The 18,334-nt window shown below is 39.1% G+C and overlaps 2 protein-coding genes across 2 annotated transcripts; one reads left to right on the forward strand and one right to left on the reverse strand.

Annotated features, from left to right (window-relative positions):
- Positions 1–8: 8 nt before the first annotated feature.
- Positions 9–7,617, reverse strand: CCT5 (chaperonin containing TCP1 subunit 5). Its single transcript, XM_048076401.2, has 11 exons — positions 7,443–7,617; positions 7,006–7,066; positions 6,750–6,914; positions 6,045–6,243; positions 4,757–4,949; positions 3,871–4,020; positions 3,415–3,534; positions 2,771–2,956; positions 1,616–1,753; positions 1,227–1,407; positions 9–283 (listed from the first exon to the last, which is right to left on the reverse strand). The coding sequence occupies exons 1-11, from the start codon at positions 7,545–7,547 to the stop codon at positions 156–158; spliced, it is 1,626 nt and encodes a 541-aa protein (XP_047932358.2). The 5' UTR covers positions 7,548–7,617; the 3' UTR covers positions 9–155.
- On the forward strand, positions 7,583–17,207 carry ATPSCKMT (ATP synthase c subunit lysine N-methyltransferase). The gene is made up of 5 exons (XM_048076402.2): positions 7,583–7,935; positions 8,312–8,595; positions 11,165–11,302; positions 12,364–12,414; positions 16,109–17,207. The coding sequence occupies exons 2-5, from the start codon at positions 8,314–8,316 to the stop codon at positions 16,304–16,306; spliced, it is 669 nt and encodes a 222-aa protein (XP_047932359.2). The 5' UTR covers positions 7,583–7,935; positions 8,312–8,313; the 3' UTR covers positions 16,307–17,207.
- Positions 17,208–18,334: the final 1,127 nt, after the last annotated feature.

An 18,334-nucleotide genomic window follows, 5' to 3' on the forward strand; every position in this document is an offset into this window, starting at 1 on the left:
TGAAACCATCAGTGCTAAATTGTGTTTTATTTCCAACAATTAGCCATTACAGTATCTGAAACAGTGTCCAAAATAAATAGCTGAAGATGAAGCATCAGAATACTACCGTCTTCGCTACTGCTGTGGCCCCCTTAATGTTTCTTGCTTTTCCACCTTTACTCTTCAGATTCTCCAGGCCTACGGATATCATCGATCTTCAAAATCATTCGAACGACCTGAGTCGCCAGAGAAATCTGTTGTTTCTTACCAATCAAGGTTTCTATAACATGTTGCTGTTTCATATCTGTAAGAGATGTGAAAGAATTAATATCCTCCTCAAACCTAAATGTAACATTTAACCCTGATACTCATTTACTATGTAATTTTAAAGAAGATACTAAATTATTCTTGGCCACCAGTTAACAAATACTTTGTATAAACTTTAGTTTTAAGCCTGGGTTCTTCCCAAAGATCTTAGAACATTAAGATCAAACTCTTTTCCCCAATTAAGTCTTCCGCAATCATAACTTCACTTCCTGCACTTCCATATACAAATATTAGAAGCATCCTAGGGGCAGAGCGACCACAGAAAGCTGCCGTGCCATAATGCAGAAACATCTAATCAAGGAAGGGCTACGCATTACACGAACACAAGGCTTCATGCTGTGTTCCAAAATGCACTGCCTGTTTTCCTGAAAGGAGCATGAAAATAAGAATTTGAACAGTGTAAGTTCATCTGAAAACAGATTTTCACACACTGATTTCTTAGCCTTCACTTGCTTAGTATAGGTCTATCTATGTGCATATAGCAGTGTGAACAAGACTACCTGAAGACATTTCCAACCTTTTGCGTTCTTCTTCACAAGTTGTTTCTCAAAACAACTGTTGGTAGGTCTGCACTGTAAACTGGATCACTAAAAATACAGTACTAAGAACACATCCCATTTTTGCCTCTTTGTGAGTAGTTTTTATTCCTGTTCCACCAGGTTAGCAGTATCTACAACTAGTCTCGCCACTTTTGGTTCAAGCAGTTACATGTTTTCTTCCTGTCAGACATCATGTCTCCCTCCACCCCCACTCCCATTTATTAGAATAAGGGAAAAGAGCTCATAACTGAAGTGACAGACATAAAAAAAAAAAAAAGAATTAAAAGAAAAAAGGGGCTGGGGGCAAAATATAACCTTTTTCATTTTTTGAGGAAGAAAACCCTGTTATGGTCCTCTCCTTCTCCCCATTACGTATCTTACCATTTGTTCCTTTCTGCAAACAATCGATGCCGAGAGCAGGATTATTTTCTTTCACTTGTCTAGCCCGTACTTCAGTCATAGTCTGTATTGGATTCATTCCGCTGTTCTCTGACAGGGCCATGGGGATTACCTCCAGGGCATCTGCAAAAGCTCTCATGGCATACTGTTCCAAAGATGGGCACTAGGAAAAGACATAAAAAGGTACTTGCAACAACTTTACAAAGAGGGGAAGCAAAACTTTAACACTGGTTATCAGTGAATGTCAGGAAGTTCAGTAACATGCGTTTTTCTGGAAGCTCTTTGAAGCTTTTTGGAAACTCTTAAGATGGTCTTAATCCCTTTTTTCCCCATGGGAAATTAAAGAAAGTTGTAGAATGTTTCTTCCTTACCTTATCTGCTGCTTCACTGACTGCCAAGGCACAAGAAATTTCAGCTGCACCACCACCATACACAATACGGTTATCACGAACAAGATTCCGAATCACACATAATGCATCGTGAAGAGATCGCTTTGCTTCTTCAATGATCTGGAATTATAACACAGCACATACTTTACAGCACACAACTGACTGATATGAAGATGAATTTCCTAATATAAAAACAAAAACTGCAAATGAACTGAAGGATCTCTTCACTGCTTTACTGCTTCCATACTATACAATTTCAAAATAGTGTTGGACTCCTATTAGCAGAGAAGGAATGAAAAATACACACCCAGACCAAAGCCACAAATGTAAATGCCAACATTATTTTCAGACTGCACTTTGTGCCAGCTCCCAACTCCAACAGATGTAGAAGGATTTAACAAGTTGTGCTAACCTTTCATGAAGCATTTTTGTTTTCTGAAAGAACTCTTTAGACTGGCACTTCAATTCTTTTCTTCCTGTTTTTCACTCAAAGTAGAGTTTGACCTATACTAAGTATAATTCCACACTAACAGTTCAATGACTAGATTAAGTAGGGAAGCATCAAAAATGGTCTCATTCTGTTCTTTTAAATTGTTTTAAATCGGAAACGACATACAGAAGCATAGAAAAACCTAATCTTGCAAAAATACTAATACATCTTTACTCATAAAAATGACCCTTCCATGAGAGAAAAAAAGAAGAGCACCCACAAATAAAATTATTTCTTTATGAACTATATCGTCTAATACTGAGAAACCGTAACATTTTCACTCAGAATTGTGGGATATGAATTTAATGTGTCTTAACAGTCACTGCTGCCTACAACCCCACTTCCCCCAAATTCTTCCACAGTGCGAAGTAAAATTTAGATAAAAACAATGGAAGAGTTAACGTGCTCTTATAGTATGAAAGAAACTACACATTCAACAACTGAGGCATCAAACATTAGTAACAAACTGCTGTGATCCAACCTGGCAGGCAGCTGAACAGCACACAGCCACTTGCTAACTGCAAGTGAACATCAGTGCATTATCAACACTATTCTCATCCTCAATCCGAACACAGCATCACACCAGCTACTAGGAAGAAGATCAACTCTATCCCAGCCAAAACTAGGAAACGAACTAAGCATCTTACCATTTTATTTCCTCCTCTAATGAAAATGGTCACAGCTCTAGAATTCTGACACTGTTCAATGACGAGCATCCTGTCCTTTGTTGTTCCAAAGGAAATCTCTCGGACGATACCAGCAAACCCCAGCTTCTCTGGTGTGAGTTCACAGAAGCGAGGAACAATGCGCCCTCCAGTTGCAATGGCTATTAACTAAAATTAAACATCCATCAATTATTTTGAGAAGACCTGTCCGTAGTGCTTTAAATAACATTAAACTAGTGGAAACAATCTATCAAATGCCTCCAAAGTTACCTTCTCATTGCTTCAGTCAAAGGGCAGATTTCAGGCAATGCCTTTGTTTCTACGAACACTGAGACTGAAAGCAAAAGCACTCCCAGCCACATAAAATCTGTAACAGGCAATACGCACGGACACCAATAATAGACCATAATCCCATTCATCCTAGGCTCTTCCCACAGATCCCCAGTGATTTTGCTCCAATATTTACCAATATAACACCTTATTATGCAGTTCTAAATAAAAAGCCCACACTTTCAATTGGTACAGCAAACAAGCTGTACCAACAAGCATACAACAAGCTGGTTGTACAAAATGGCTGTATAACACGAGGACTGGTGCGAATCCCAGTTTCCGAAGATTTTACTTACTTCTATTTCAGGTCCACCAACCCAACGAACAGCAGGCAGCTCGTTCTGGAGCAGCAAGTGATTTGCCTCATCATCAAAACCCCACTGGCAAATAGCAAGGTTTGCACCAGTGTCTTTTATCTGAAAGCAACACACAACAACAAACTTCTGATCAACACTAACACAAAAAGGAAGAAAAGTTTAATGGTTTTAATTCTGTATTTTTCAAAACAGAACTCTCTGAAGAAGGCATGTATCTGTGTAATTGGCACATACAGAAACGAAAGTACATTTCAAACTAGACTGTTATCTATTACTTCCATAAACTTAACTTTCATTCACAGCCTTACAATTCCTTGTATGTTGCCTTTTATCTGTATTAGTAGCTCATTTGCAGAAATAAATCAATGCACTATGCTGTTTTGTGCAAAGGCTATGAAAAATTACAAAACAGAGAAATAACGTTGAACACTCCACCTGTTTCACCATTTCTTCAAACTTCTCCTTCTCGTATTTCTGCAGTGCCTTGTAGTCTTCCACAGATGTGACATCAAGCTTATGCTTGGTTTTGGGCTTAGGTGGTTCGAATGGACAAGTAAGGATTGCAATTTTAGCATCTTTGAGCTCCTGTACATTAACATAAAAATAAAATAAAATTGAAAGGTTGCATTTTGACCACAGTAACGCCTCTTTCTTGTATTTGCACAATACACAGACGTTGTTAGAAAGGTAGAAACAGAAGGAACCTTTAAGATCACTTGACTCTTTCTGAAGTCAAACTAACTACACCCACACAATTCTATCAAAAATCGAATTTAAAAGAAATTCCACAGCTTCAAGACACTGTTTAAGCACTCAATCTTTACCAGTCATTTTAAGTATTAACTGATTAAAAAAAAAAAAAAATAGAAAAAACTCCTACCCACAGTGACGATTGAAAATACTACTTCCACGGTGTTCCAAACAGGACAACACTCCAACTCGTACAGTGTAACAATACAAGCTTTGTGATACTGAGTTGCATTAAAAATGGGTACACTGACATTTGGTTCTCAATTCTAACACCGTTCTTCGCATTACTCTCTACAAATGACGACTTGCACTCTATGCTTGTCCTCACTTAGCTGTGCAGTGATTAGCTCCCCAATCATTTCTCAAGATTCTTGTGAATTCTAACTTGGTCGGGTCCAACAAAGAATTTAACACTCCTCTTCCCTTCCTCTGTTGATATGTGAGTGAAAAAACAAGCCAAACCACAGCGGTGTTTAAATGCTTCAATGCTAGAATGGCATTTTTGGTCTATTTCTATGCAAAATTACTTAAACTGTTACAGATGACAGACACATACAGAGTGTTCACTTACTTTAGGCATCTGCGGATGACTGAAATCTTTATCCACAATCACTCCTTTAACCAGCTGCGTATCTTCCAGTCTACCTCCCACTTTGCCTTGTACTTTGATCAGCTCAAAATCAACATCTTTACGTTCCATATCTGCTACTGTCAGTACAGCATTCACAGCAATTTCTGCCATTTGTCTGTGACAACGGTTAACTCTAAATTTAAAGAAAACACAAGGAGGTTGCATTGAATTTACACAGTTCAGAAGAAATAAATTTATTTTGTCAGTCTCAAATAGAATATATGTGTATATACACATTAGCGTTGCTAATAGTTTTGTTTGCTGTATGAAGAGAGGGTGCTCTGCTCACTAGTTCACCCGAACGTGCCAAATATGACAGAAAACAGAGCACAGGATATAGCTTGTCTTCGTGTACACAGTCTCAAGACTCAGATTTGAAACAAGCAAGGAGAACTAACTACTACTCAAAACACTCAAGTCCCAGAAACCACTGTTAAGACAGGTCTGCAAAGGAAGCTCTTACCATGTGTCATAAGATACTGTAATCATAAACTGCATTTTGCAAAAACAGGCCCACAGTAATTAAAAAAGAGAGATATCCATCTCCATATTTTTCTGTTTTAATTCTTGTGTCTTTCCTATAATTTTAGGTATGACCTCCACAATGATATCTTAAAAAGCTAATGCCTGAAGAGGGACAGACAAAAATTGTCCCAAGAAATATAACTGGGAAATGACACTGATGCTTATTTACTCCATACTATATAGCAAAAAAATTCTATAATGCAAATAGAAAGCAGAGTTTCATCCCTAAGATCTGAATTTATATTTGTAGAACCTGCAATGAGAAATGCACTTACGGAACCAATAACTATCCTATGAGTCTTATTGGGTAAAAAAAAAAAAAAAAAAAAATATCTAACATGTAGCTATTTTTAGAAAGTTTGCACTTGCTATGATGCAGAAATATTGAACAAAATAGGTACAATGAAATTTGATTTTGCAGCTGTTTAACTTCATGGCATTGCCCCTTTAGAGAACACGGGTTTCACAGTTTGTTATCCTGAGATGAGAGTCCACTGAGAAAGGAACCAAAATCAAAGAAACTTTAAAGAGCTTTCAGCAGCCACTCCAGTAACAAAAACAATTTAATAATTCATCAAAACATCAAGGATTTCTCCTTTCAGCTCTAAGTGTATCTATGGAAAATATAAGTAGTCAGAAATATTCACGTAGGTATGGGAAATATAATTATTTGCATATATTCTTTAAGTTTTTGTGAACTTACACTTTAGAGCCTAGTGTTGTCTTGGCTGTCTGGATCAGAGGCTCTGTGTTCTGTGGGTCAACTGGAAAGCTGTCGCTGATTTTGTCGAGATGCTCAACTGCAATGCGAGCTGCCTGCTCGTAACCATCCGCTATTCTGATGGGGTGAATCCCACGGTCCAGCAACTGCTCGGCCTGTTCCAACAGTGCTCCAGCCAGAACTGTAAAATAAGATTTTAAATAACGTTTACTCTCCCACAGATAGAGGCCTCCTGTATTACACAGTATCAAAAACTTAAAAAGTATACCTTTAGATTTATTCTGCAGTATTTTAACAGTTTGAGGTTTATTACGTAATAACTTCAATAATAATAATAATACCACCAATGCTCTACTTACTGACTAAGAAGACTGCATTTAGACCATAAAAGCACAGGAGACAAGGTGAGACAGTAAGATCACTATGGAATAAAATTATGCAAAGAGTTCTGAAAGTACAAAGAGGACTTCCAACACTAACTTCAAATGCAGCCATACTTGGAAAGAGACACAAAAGCATGTTTTGGATTAAAAAAACTCCTAATAGATGAACTGAAAAGAATACTGAATCGGTAAGTACTCTAAAAATGTGCTTCAGTAAAGCTACTTTCACTCCGTAAGTGTTTTCTTAAAATAGCTTAAGAAACTTAACTAGAAATGCCAAGTTAAATGTAAGATCTTTTCTTACCAACGACTCCAGTAGTTCCATCCCCAATCTCATCATCCTGAGATTTAGACAGCTCCACCATGAGTTTGGCGATCTGGTGGTCCACATCCATCATATTCAGGATGGTAGCACCATCATTGGTTACTGTCACCTCACCATCTTTGTCCACCATCATTTTATCCAAGCCTAAAGAAAGACATGCTCAGAACATGAGGCCAGAGCTGGAAACCCCTGAAAAAACAATTACTAAGGAGAAATAATTGAAGTGATTTATTACCGTTGGGCCCGAGGGATGTTTTCAGAGTATTTGCCACAGCCTTTGCTGCCATTATGTGAGACTATAAAAGAATAGAGAAGTTAAACAGTTATTGTGCATCCACAAATCGTAGTGTTAAGCTAACAAATATAGAGAAAAGCTATTATATTGTAATAGTAAGTATTGTAAATGTTATATTTTAAGTAGCAACATCCAACTATGACTGAAAACGGATCTACATACGCACATGGCTTTTATGCTAGATATTTCCGAAGCCTCTCCGTCACTTGCAGAGCGGAGGCTTACAGCAGAAGAGCTCACTTGCACATTTAAGGCTTACAGATTAAAACCGAGGGCAGGGGCCGCCCCCAGCCGCGTGTGGCGGCCATCCCGCAGCGGGGCGATGCCCGCTCCCTCAGGCAGGGCCCCGCCGCCGGCTCTCGGGCCCGCCCGCTCACCTTGAGCGCCTCCAGCCCCATGAGGCGCGTCTTGCGCTCCTGGTCCTTGAGGATGAGGAAGGGCCGCCCATACTCATCAAACGCCAGCGTCCCCATGGCCGACATGGCTGCGGCGGCTCCCAACGGCCCCCAACCGCTCCCAACGGCCACCCGAGCACGAGCCGCGCCCGCCCTGCACGCCGCGCCGTGACGCAACGCGCTCACCCGCCGGCGGCCCCGCGCCTGCGCAGAGCGCCTGGCCGCGACATATTTCACGGGGGGGGAACTTATGTGGCGCTCGCGGCGGAGCTTTCTGGAAGCGGCTGGGGCTCCGGGCGCTGCGCGGCGCTCGCGGCCCCGTCCACCAGCGCGGCGCGGGGGGGGGTGGGGAATGCGATCACGCACAATTCGGACGCCAGGCGGGCCGCAGCGAGGTGGAGGGAAGAGAATAAGGAAGCACAGCCCCGCCGCCGAAGAGTGCCGTGCGGATCTTCTCTGCAGCGTGAGCAGAAAGGTGCTCGCCGCCTTCCCTCATCCCCCCCCGCCGTAGTGGGGTGGTAGGGTCCTCCTCCATAAATAAGGCCGCTGAGGGTGGGGGGGCCTCATGGTGGGGGTCGAGGCAGGGGTTGGTTCGTGGACTGGGAAGTGGAAAGCGTCTTCTTGCTTTTTTCCCTTTTTCGTCATGAACAATAAACCTAATACCTCACTTTCTTGTATACAATAATTTAGCTTTTTATTTAACTTTTTTAAGTCCTAGGAATCAACTGAAGTGTTAAAGCACCCCCTCCTTGTGTTAACACCTGTCATGTTATGTCCTGTGTCGCCCATTAACCAAGCAATTGGTAAAGCCACTTGTTTGATAAAATTACCCTGTTAATCTTTGTGTGTAGGTATGGCGTCCAAAGCACTGGTGACCGAGAGCCCCGCTGCACTCGTGCAAGGAAGCCCTGAGGAGCGCACTAAGAGGAGGCAGTGGGGGCTGCTGGCGACGGGCGCTGTTGGCGGGGTGCTGGTGGCCCTGTACGCTGTGGTCACCCCCTTCCTGGCCCCAGCTCTCAGGAAGGTCTGTCTGCCCTTCGTTCCTGCCACCTCAACGCAGATCGAGAACGTCCTGAAAATGTTGCAGGGCAGAAGCGGCTCTCTAGCTGACATTGGTAGCGGGGATGGCCGTGTTGTAAGTTACAAACATCTCCTACCTTCTCTACCTCAGAAAAGTGGCAAATGCTCTACCCCTGGCCTCTGTTTTCTCATATTTACAAACGTTTTTCTTCACATCCATTTTTTTTTAACCGAGCTTTATGCAAAGGCACAAGCCTGAGAATGGTTTACATTTAGTTTAGGTGAAGAATCGATACTTTTGTTCCAGCCTTACTCTCAGCTTGACAAAGTAGTGTCCCAAATCATAACCTCATCTTGTTGCTTGGGAGGCACTGCACTGCATTCACATAAAAAGATGTAATTAAAGTATTGGCATTGTGTTTTCCAGAGAGCTGTATTCCACGTAGGTTTATAGCTGCAGTATGTGAGGCTGTGAGTTTAAATAACCCTCTGCTTTTGGAGCTACAGCTCTATGATTACTGCATAAAAGTGACAGAAGAACAAAAGAAGATGAGAAAGGAATGATGGATTACAAAAATAAATATCATGGTATCATTAAAACTCCAGTCTTAAAACCGTTGTGCACTGCTGGCTGTCCCTTTTCAAAATGAATGTGGTAAAACCAGAGCAATTGCAAAGCGGAATGGTAGGAAACACTGTGGAAAGGCTTCTCTGCTCTCAGCAGACTTTCAGTGCAGAAGCTAGTTCAAGGGTTTTTCTGTATGGAAATTAGGATATAAGATAGGTAATTTCACTGGCCTCGAATGTTTTTAGTGTTGTAACACCCGTTTTTCAATGTCAGTTTCTGGTCTTTATCATTATGTGGCAAAGTTAAGATTCATCCAATCCACTGCAAAATTATTTTAAGATTGAACTCAACAGCTTGCTGTGGAGTTTTGAGGCATAAATAGATTGAAAAAGAAGTTAGGGAGATCTGGGAAGAAGGCTCTGGATAGCCAAAGTGATGCTGTGCTTTCAGGGAATTGCTTGAAACTTCCCTTTGTCAAAAGCAGTGAGGGAGGGTGCTGCGTAGAATGGTGTGGGTTTTTTGTAGTTGTGGTGCTTTGCGTACTATTTTTAAAGTACCTGCTTCTAGTCCATTTCAGTAACAGGATGGTGCATTAAGTGGGTTGTTGACGGAAACAAGCAAGATCTTTCTTGAATACTGCCTTTGTCCATATTTCATGTGAATGATTTGACAATCTGTCCATGCTGCAGTTGGATTTGGACATCCAAATCTGTGAACAAATTGTGCTTAAGTAATGCCCAGGGAAAAGCATGTAGGTACAAGAGAACTGCAGTTTCTGCTGTCCTCTCTGCTCTGCATTCTGGCTCTTGACCTTTATCTGAGACACTTAATTTGATTAGGTACTGTATATTTAATTCAAATTTCATATGTATCTATATATGTAGGCACCTAGCTACATATATATATGTATACACAAATACATACATACACAGTTACTTTAGTGTCTAAATGGAGACTGAAGACTACTTGGAGAGCCAGGTGCCTAAAATTGGATGCTCGGTGTTGCCTTAATGCGTCTGTATTGAACAAAGTTGAGCTTCTGTTCACGCTTTTAAATATTTAGCACTTACGCGGTGTAATCTGTGGATAAATATGAACATATTTTATTTCCAAGCATGGTGAAAATGTCAGGTTCTTTTACAATATTTAAAAATTTGGTGTGTGTGATGCAAGGAGCATTATTTTAATACTGTGCAGCACATTGTGCGGTAATGCTGTTTGAGATGTTGTATTAAGAAATTTGTACTTCTTCCTGATTCTGCCTTGCCTGTTCTGCAATTCATAGCTGATGAGGCTTTTCCTGATTAAAACTTGGCAGTAGCCTTTTAAATTATGTCTCAGTCCTAGATTTTCATATTTCTAAAAATTACTACGCTGTTTTGGTTTGAAGTTTCCTTAAAAAAACAAATAAGTATGCTTCGATTTAGTTAGAAGACATTTTCTATACGGGTTAATGATTCTGAATATTAAGGTCTGATTTGAGGGAATATACTTGATGCATTTTGTTAACTGAGTTACCTGTTGCCTTTTCAAAATGACATGTGAAGTTTAGCATTAGATAAAAGCTACACTTTGAGGTTTGCTCTGTGATTTTTCATTTTTTTATTTTATGGATGTCAACAGATTGTTTTCACAGTCTTTCCATTGATAGGTCATTTTGGCTTTGATGCAGGGATCTTTCAAGTGCCTTACCCTTCACTGCTTCTCAACTAGGTTGAATGCTCTAATTCTGAGCATATCTGCTTGTGTGTTTTACTGTCTCCAGGGTCAGTTTTGGTACTCTTGAATTCTAAGGTAGTGTCATGAATATGTTAAATTAAACTTTTATGTGAGTCATAGACATAGTACAAGCTTACGGCTTTGTCCTGTGAATATTTAAGTGGTTAATTTTGTTTGTATGAATATCAATTTCAACAGAAGTAGGCACAATAGTAAAATATAATCTGAATTTTTGTTTGCTATACTACCATTCTGTTAGGAATTAAAATCTGATTACTTGCAAAAGTGCATTCCTTTGACTTATAAATAAAACTCTGTCCTTTTTCCTGTTTGGATGAATATACTTTTTAGCACTCTCTCTCTGTTTTTAAGTGAAGATTTCTTCTCTTCCTTGTAGGTGATAGCAGCTGCCAAAATGGGATTCAAAGCTGTTGGTTATGAATTAAATCCCTGGCTAGTCTGGTACTCCAGATACCGTGCCTGGAGAGATGGGGTACATCACAACACCAAATTCTATATTTCAGACTTGTGGAAGGTAGGTGGTGGAGTACCTAAGGATGAATCTGGGATGTCTGGGAGATTTCCGTAATTTGGAGATACTTTCTTGGAAGAACTAGATTTCTATCTGGCCACAAGATGCTGTATTGGGCTTTGAGAAGAGTGCTTACACCATAGAAACAAGGCTCACTGCACAATACAATGCTTTGCTGGTTTTGTGCTGTGGTGATGTGCTGTGCTTTTCCAGTACAGATTTCGTTAGCGTCTACATCGTACTTTTGCCAGTTGAATGATGTGGGCTGCTGTAATGTCAGGTTTCACTGAGAGCTCCTTCTGTGCAGTCAGTAACAAGACTCTTGTTCACCTAATGTGCAAGAACACCATCTTGTGATATTTCGTTAGATGTGTGTTCTTCTGTAGCTGTGCAGTGTGTTACCTGATTCTTAGTGTTGCTTTAAGCGAGTTACACAATTGTATTTTTTTCAGTGTGCATTCATTTGAATGAAAATTGCATCTTTAACGAGACTTATTTTTTGTGATATTTATGTTTGTCTCCCCCCAGCTATTCCCATCAGTCTTTTTTCTTTAAGTAGCATTTTGTAATGAGTAAAGTGGATACAAGGAGTTTTGGTAAAAAGTGTGAATATACTCTCTTTTATCTTTGTTCAGGATAGGTCGGTTGGAAAACTGGGCATTGACTAGAAGAACCCAGGCATTGCAATGGGAAGCTTCTATAACTAACATTTAAAAAGATGGGGCAAACTTAAAGCATATCTTATGTTAACATATATAGGAGTTGTGGAAAAGCATAGCAGTGAATAAAATCATACAGTGTTTTCTAAATTGATTTTCTTTGTGCTCCTGGAATTGGTGCCATATTCTTGACCAGGCAGTAGTCTTCTGCTACTCAGCAGCATAAAGTTGTCTGTATGTGGAAATTTGTGTGATGAATACTTGATACAGGATCACCTTTCTTATTTGTGGTCTAAATCCCTGTTCAAAGGAGTGTAGTTAGAGGGTTCAGGAGAGAATGCTGAGAACTTCTTCAATTATAAATGCTTATTTCTTTAAGACTTTTTCTTTTTTTCTTTCTTTCAGGTTTCTTTTTCCCATTATACAAATGTTGTTATTTTTGGGGTACCTCAAATGGTAAGTTTAATATTTTCGCACAGTTATTTTAATATCAAGATACTAATCTGCAAAATAAATCAACCTACAAAATGTCGAAGGTAGTACTAATAATATTTGGATATTTCATTGTTGGTTATTAACGTCCACGATAAAACCTGGTGAAACTTGTGACAGGGTGCAGACTGGAGCTCTAAAAGCATTCCTGGATGGCGGGGGTGGTAGAGTTGTATTTACTATCAATTAGTGAAGTTCAGAATCAAAATGAAAACTGCTGTGCTTAAGTTGCTTTGAGAAGGTGATAGATCGATTCTTGAAAATTTCAGGTTTTCATACTGGGAAAAAAAAAGGGATGTTTGCAGGGAGAGGATAGAGTAAGAAACTGGCTACAACTGCTTTTCTGTGAAGTCATCAGTGGAAGTTGCTGAACTTCTGTTAGATTATCTAAAAATAGGATGACCTCAAATTAGGCTAGTATCTAGTATTCTGAAATAATTCCTTGCTCATATTAGACTGTGAGGGTTTTAGGAAGGAAGACAAACACTTCAAGTGTAATTGCTAGAGAACAAGTGTACAAATCCTTTGCTTTTTAGGAGGGCTTTGCAGCTTATGTTCATCATGTCCCTGGTGAAAATGGGTTCTTCAAAATTGCTGTAGATATTGCTTAGAGATTATTTTGGTATCTTAGACAAATTCGGTCAGGACTTACTTTTACTTTGACTTTCGGCTTTATCTAGTTTTTCTCTTTTTTACTACAAAAGAGTAAAATAATATTTGCTATATTTATCATTAGAACCTTCTATATAGGTTGAATGCATATGGAGAAGTGAAATGGAAATAAATAAATGCTTCCGTACTGCTGCTTTTTTATTTTTTTTTTTTTTTTGCTAGGGCAGATGTGGGATGAAGTGGAGTGAAGAGCTTTATGTGATGCTATACTGTGCAATATGCATTGATAATATTTTTGTAGTGGTTAACAGGAAGACGCAACAAGAAGCATAATGATGTTTCCTTACTCTCTGATTTTTCCTTTAGCAGCATTGGAATTAAATACCTACTTCAGATTCACATTGCAACTCGTGGTGAGAACTGAAGTGAAAATCCTTTTTTTTTTTTCTACTTTTCTGGTGGTGTATTAGTGAGAGCTGTTACAGTGCTCATGCTGCACACGTTCCAGGTTTGAATGCTGCGAGTTCTCTGGGCTGAATTCCAGGAGGGGGCAGTATAAAGATTTGAATCTGCAGTCACAAATTCTGCAGTTGCACCAAGGGCAGAAGTGCAGGTGAAGAACGATATTTCAGTAAACTAAACAAATGCCCTGGGAGAATGTGAGCGTGATTAGTTGAAATACTGGCTGACTTTTAAAATTAGCTAATTTACCCTATTTTTATACTACTATGATAGAAAGACTACCTATTAGTCTCGGAATAACTTCAGTAAATTCAGCAAATATTAGGCTTAATTCTTCCAATAAAATACTGTCATAAATGTAACAGACCCAACCGTAGGAACTACAGCGTTTCCTGAGAATTAATTTGCTCATAATGTTCTTTAAATTTACTCTCTAAGATGTGAATGGTTAGTCTCCTGAATGACTAAATTGATTTTCTAGAAACTCTTAATGCATTTTCTCTTTTTTTTTTTTTTTTTTTTTTTTTTGACTGAGGGCAATACATGTCTTTAGCTTTTATAGTAATAGTGGTCTGATTTGATGCTGTCACACTGTGCTTTTATTTCACATCCAAGATTAGCTGACAGAACTGGGACATATTGATCTTCAGCGAAGACTGTGAGACCCCTCTGTCTTGCAGGCATCTGGGGGAAGATGTGTTTATCAATGAGTCATTGCAGAGAGACTTTTGCTTGCTCGGGGTGGGATGACAGAATTTTTACCAGGTGTTCATGTTCACAACTGCAGCTGAATTTTAACTAAATATGTCCTGTACAAAAGTTTTTACTAAACTGTTTATCTATACAGATGTAACAAATAAAATCTGAATGATATAAAATACAATATAATTATAACACCTAATGTTACTGAGAGGTTTAGCTAAAGACTACTTTGGGTTTGGTTCAAGAATGCAATTCTTTTTGGCTGAGCTATTAATGAAATTTTCTAATTTGAGACATGAGATACCACTGTTTTTCATCATTACTCATTAAAGGTTAGGCTAGGTCCATGTTTGTGGACTGTATTAATTGCCATAACAACTTAGTCCTGTCTCTTCTGGAGTATTAGTTCAATTTGAGATGAGAAATTGGTTATATTTTTCTCATTTATTTAAGGTACAGTAGCAAAATTTTTAAAAGCATTTGCTGTATGGACTAAATCAGAGCACAGAATGCTTAAAGGCATTCATAGATCTAATATAGCCACGAGTTACCTCTGAATAATTTTCCTAAAATATGCCATTGTAAGCTTAAATTTAGCTATAGTGGGATGGCACATCAAAGGTAGGCCCCGTGTGTATGTGAGAGTTGAAGTTAGCTTTAGCCTTTGAAAATGTTTTCTAAAGCCAGTCTTGTTTTCTAACGTGTTCTGTATTTTTTTGGTTTGAAATTTTTGTTTATCTTGTGTCTGACTTAAGTTGAACTGTGTTTGTAGATAACTGCTATCCTTTTAACCTTTTAATAGCTAAATGCTATGCCATAATATCAAAGTAAAAATATTTTAATTTTGGAGCTCGCTGCTGTAATTACTCACTGAGATAGATATCATTTGTCAGAAGGAGTTCCAAATGGATGTGCAGTGATATACTTAAGCATAACACCTGATTTTTGCAAAGGACAGAAATGGGTAGATCTATGCAGCATCCTCCCAGCCCCCAGTATTATAGCAGTCTGGGGGTTGGGAAGAAAACAGATGTGTTAATTCATTTCTCAATCCATAGAGGATTTTTTGTCATATTTATTGGAGGTAAAGTACCTGGGCAGTGTTGCTCTGTTCTGGAAGGGTAATGATATTTCCTGTAGCAGAAATTGAGCTAATATAAATGCCAGTGTAGGAAAGTTGTACGGAGCAGGTCTTCAGCCAAGGCAAGCTGTATGGTGGTTTGTGCTGTTTCATACAATGCTGTGCAGGGACTTTGGGGGTGTGTGTGTGTGCGTGTGTCTGTGTTAATAGTCTGGAGCCAGCAAAGCTCAATTTCAATGCTGTTTACCACACCAGTACTTTGCCATACAGTGAGAGCAGAATGCTTGCATTGGTTTGCTGACCACACGTGGGGTTCCAAGATCCATCCTGGGGATAGACTGGAAAACATGAGAGGCATTGGCCTTTGAGTATCACGCAACTTGAGGTGTTATAAATAGTATAAATTTGGGATGCTAAACTCTAATTCTCTGCAGAGAAGAACCTGACTGAAGAAAATCATGAATTAGAATATGCAAAGTCTTGTTCTTAATGTGACCTTAATGTGGTCGTGTGTTTGTGTATTTTTTTTTAAATAAAGATTTAACTATTTTTTTTTTTTAGTTTATTTATTTTAATAACTTGGTTACAGTTTCCTTGATCTCACTGCTCAGGGCACAATAACCATTTTCTAGTTTAGGTACTCTTTGTCAGTGCATCAAATCAGAATGTATATCAGGAATACTTTCTATTTTTTTTCCAATATTCCTAAAACTTTACACTTGTCTTTGACACTTAAATTAGAGAATATTTCTGTTTTGTACTGTTTCTGAAAGGTTTTTTTTTTTTTTTGCTTCTCTACAGATGCCACAGTTGGAGAAGAAGCTCAAAGAAGAGCTTGAATCTAATGCCAGAATCATCGCCTGTCGTTTTCCTTTCCCTTGCTGGATCCCAGATCATACTACAGGAGAGGGAATAGACACTGTTTGGGCCTATGATTTGAAATGTCCTAGAGGAAGTGAAAGAAAAAGCTTGGAAACAACACCAGCAACAGAATCTTAAACATCTAATATGTTCATGTACTGAATTTTTCAGCTTTGACTTCACTGGTTGGAAGATGAGATTAACATGAAATAGAGATGTGATATTGAGGTGTATATCCTCTAAAATAACTGAAGTACATTGGTTATCTGAAAACACAAAAAGGTTTGGTTAAAGGACTTAATGTGTTCAGTAAAAAGTATTGAAAAGTGTTAATAGAATCAGAAAACTTTAATATGGAAAATGAGATAAAACAGGGTTCAGTACTGTTACGCGAAACGTGTGAGTTCAAATGCTCAAATTGGGTAGCCTAAAACCAGAGGTCATTTGGTCCAAGCCCCCTGCTCAGGCAGGGCCACCTGGAGCCAGTTGCCCAGGTCTGTGTCAGACAGCTTCTGAGTATCTCCAAGGAGAAAGCCTTCACTGCATAGTGACTATGTAAGCTTGTCAGACCTCTGCATAAGTGCTGTCTGGAGATCTAAGCTAGAACAAGTTAGGGAGTTGCCACCTAGACTGCTAGGCAGTTTTTACCATACCTAAAATTAGCTCAGGCCAAGAGAAGCACAGAAATGCTGCTCTTGGGTCAACACAAAGCCTGTGACGTTTCATTAGCAGTTACAAAACCATGTTTCTTGGGCGTACAGTATCTGATTTGAAGAGAAGTTGGTTGAGTCACCTTCCCCGGAGGTCTTTAAAAGACGTTCAGATGTAGAGCTTAGTGATATGGTTTAGTGGAGGACTTGTTAGTGTCAGGTCAGAGGTTGGACGCGGTGATCTTGGAGGTCTCTTCCAACCTAGATGATTCTGTGATTCTGTTGTTTGGAATGTGTAGTCTACAGGTATACTTGTACTCAAACTTTTTCATGTGTGTGTGGGAGGGGAGGAGGAAGGAGAATGTAAAATAAAATCCTCACTGAGGAGATGATATGGTGCAGTGGAATGTTTTTCTCCTTATACTGTATACAAAACAGGAGAAGAAGGTGGCAGATGTATCCTCAGGAGTCTGCAAAAGGAGAGATGATTTCAGCCTCACGTATGGCAAGGCATAGCTATGAACACTGGGACTGTATGTCTTGAAGAACACTGATTACTAGTAAACCATCTTTTACAGCATTTCACTGCGGTGTAGCATAGTGGATCTTGTAAAACTACACTAAACTCTTTCCACCATGATTTAAGAGTTTTATAAATACTACACAATGATAGGACTGGGCTACAGTGGCTTATCTAAATGTCTGCACTTAATTTAATATCCCAAAGCCATAAAACTGGAATCTTGGACAAAGGAAGTCTGAAATTATTTCCACTAAAAAGATGGTACAAAGGGAATGTTGGCTAACTAAGCCAAGAGTCCTTCCCTGAATGTTTATAAAGGAGAAAAGGCAAAAGATTTTGGTAAACTAACTTGTGACTCATCTGCCATGCAGTGCTTTCAGCCAAGTTTCTACTGCTTGCTTTTACTAACGGTCACTAAAGTTAGTTTGCAAGGAATGAAGTAGATACTTGTTTGGCTATATATTTGTCTATTGCATTATCAGTTATTTGCCTTTTAAAAAGTAAATCTGAATTTCTGAATTTTACATTTAAAGACTTTGGAGTGGGCTTCTTACTTACCACCTATGGCTCCAGAAATACTTGTTGAGGAGGGCGAGATAAGGAATTAATGACTTGATGGCCTGAGCTTTAGGAACACTAAGTGCTGTTTGCAAGGCAAGGAGAAATTTATGATGGCTCTTAAAGTGAAGCAGAGGGCTGTTTCTTACTCTGGACATTTACCTTTTGTTAAGTGTCTACACTGAAGTATACAGTGGTCCATAGTTTTTTATTCCTTATTACATAGAGGAATGCAATGTGTTTCCTGTTTCCATGGCTGAAGTGTGAAGCAGAAAGCAAACTACTCTGATTTACAGAGGGGGATTGGGAAAGCGCTTTTTGTCATGTCATCCTCAATTTTCCTGATCACTTGTGTTGGTATTTAATCAAGGAAACTATCAAATGAGCACAACTGTGGCTTAAGTTATCACAGTATGGATTATTATGTTGATACAT

Source organism: Anser cygnoides, chromosome 2 (assembly GCF_040182565.1).
Source record: "Anser cygnoides isolate HZ-2024a breed goose chromosome 2, Taihu_goose_T2T_genome, whole genome shotgun sequence".
Lineage (NCBI taxonomy): Eukaryota > Metazoa > Chordata > Aves > Anseriformes > Anatidae > Anser > Anser cygnoides.